Source organism: Octodon degus, unplaced genomic scaffold (genome assembly GCF_000260255.1).
Source record: "Octodon degus isolate 3935 unplaced genomic scaffold, OctDeg1.0 scaffold00001, whole genome shotgun sequence".
Lineage (NCBI taxonomy): Eukaryota > Metazoa > Chordata > Mammalia > Rodentia > Octodontidae > Octodon > Octodon degus.
Window position 1 is genome coordinate 27,366,672 of NW_004524577.1, and position 552 is coordinate 27,367,223.

General features: G+C 30.6%; 1 protein-coding gene across 2 annotated transcripts in view; it reads right to left on the minus strand.

Moving 5' to 3' along the window:
- Trappc13 (trafficking protein particle complex 13) overlaps positions 1-552 on the minus strand; it is a 36,076-nt gene that overhangs the window by 14,131 nt on the left and 21,393 nt on the right. For both annotated transcript variants that reach the window (XM_023706193.1, XM_004623047.2), the window contains exon 8: positions 76-120. In XM_023706193.1, coding sequence (XP_023561961.1) covers positions 76-120 — 45 coding nt within the window. The remainder of the gene's footprint in view (positions 1-75; positions 121-552) is intronic.

Genomic DNA, 552 nt, shown 5'->3' on the forward strand with positions numbered 1-552 from the left:
GGGAAGAAATATAGTACTTATGTTTTTAGATCATTAATGTTTTATTTGGAATCCCATTCATTGCCCAGCACTTACCTCTGCATTATAAAATTTAGTTTTCACATCCAATGGTTTGAGAACCTGGACAGATAAAGCAAATTAATCAGAAAATTCCTATTTGACTATGTTTCTTGATTTGTTTCAGATGACAGGTCTAAATCTGTCAGAATCATTTTTTCATTTAATGGTTAAAAAGGTTTGTAATGGGTGTGCAATATTTTTGCACAAAAAAGAAAGCCCTATGTGAATTTTTTTTTTTTGAAAGACTATGCTCATTTCTAGACTGGGTGATAGTTACATGGATGTTTACTTCAAAACATTTTATCAAACATATTTTACACATTTTTGTATGTATATATCATAAAAACTTGAAAAAAAACCCAACCAAACATTTTTCTTTTCTTTTCTTTTCTTTTTTTTTTTTTTTAACCAGGGATCTAACTCAGGATCTTGTGCTTGCCAGGCAGGTGCTTAAGCCAATGAGCCATCTGCTGGGCTACATTTTATTTTCTT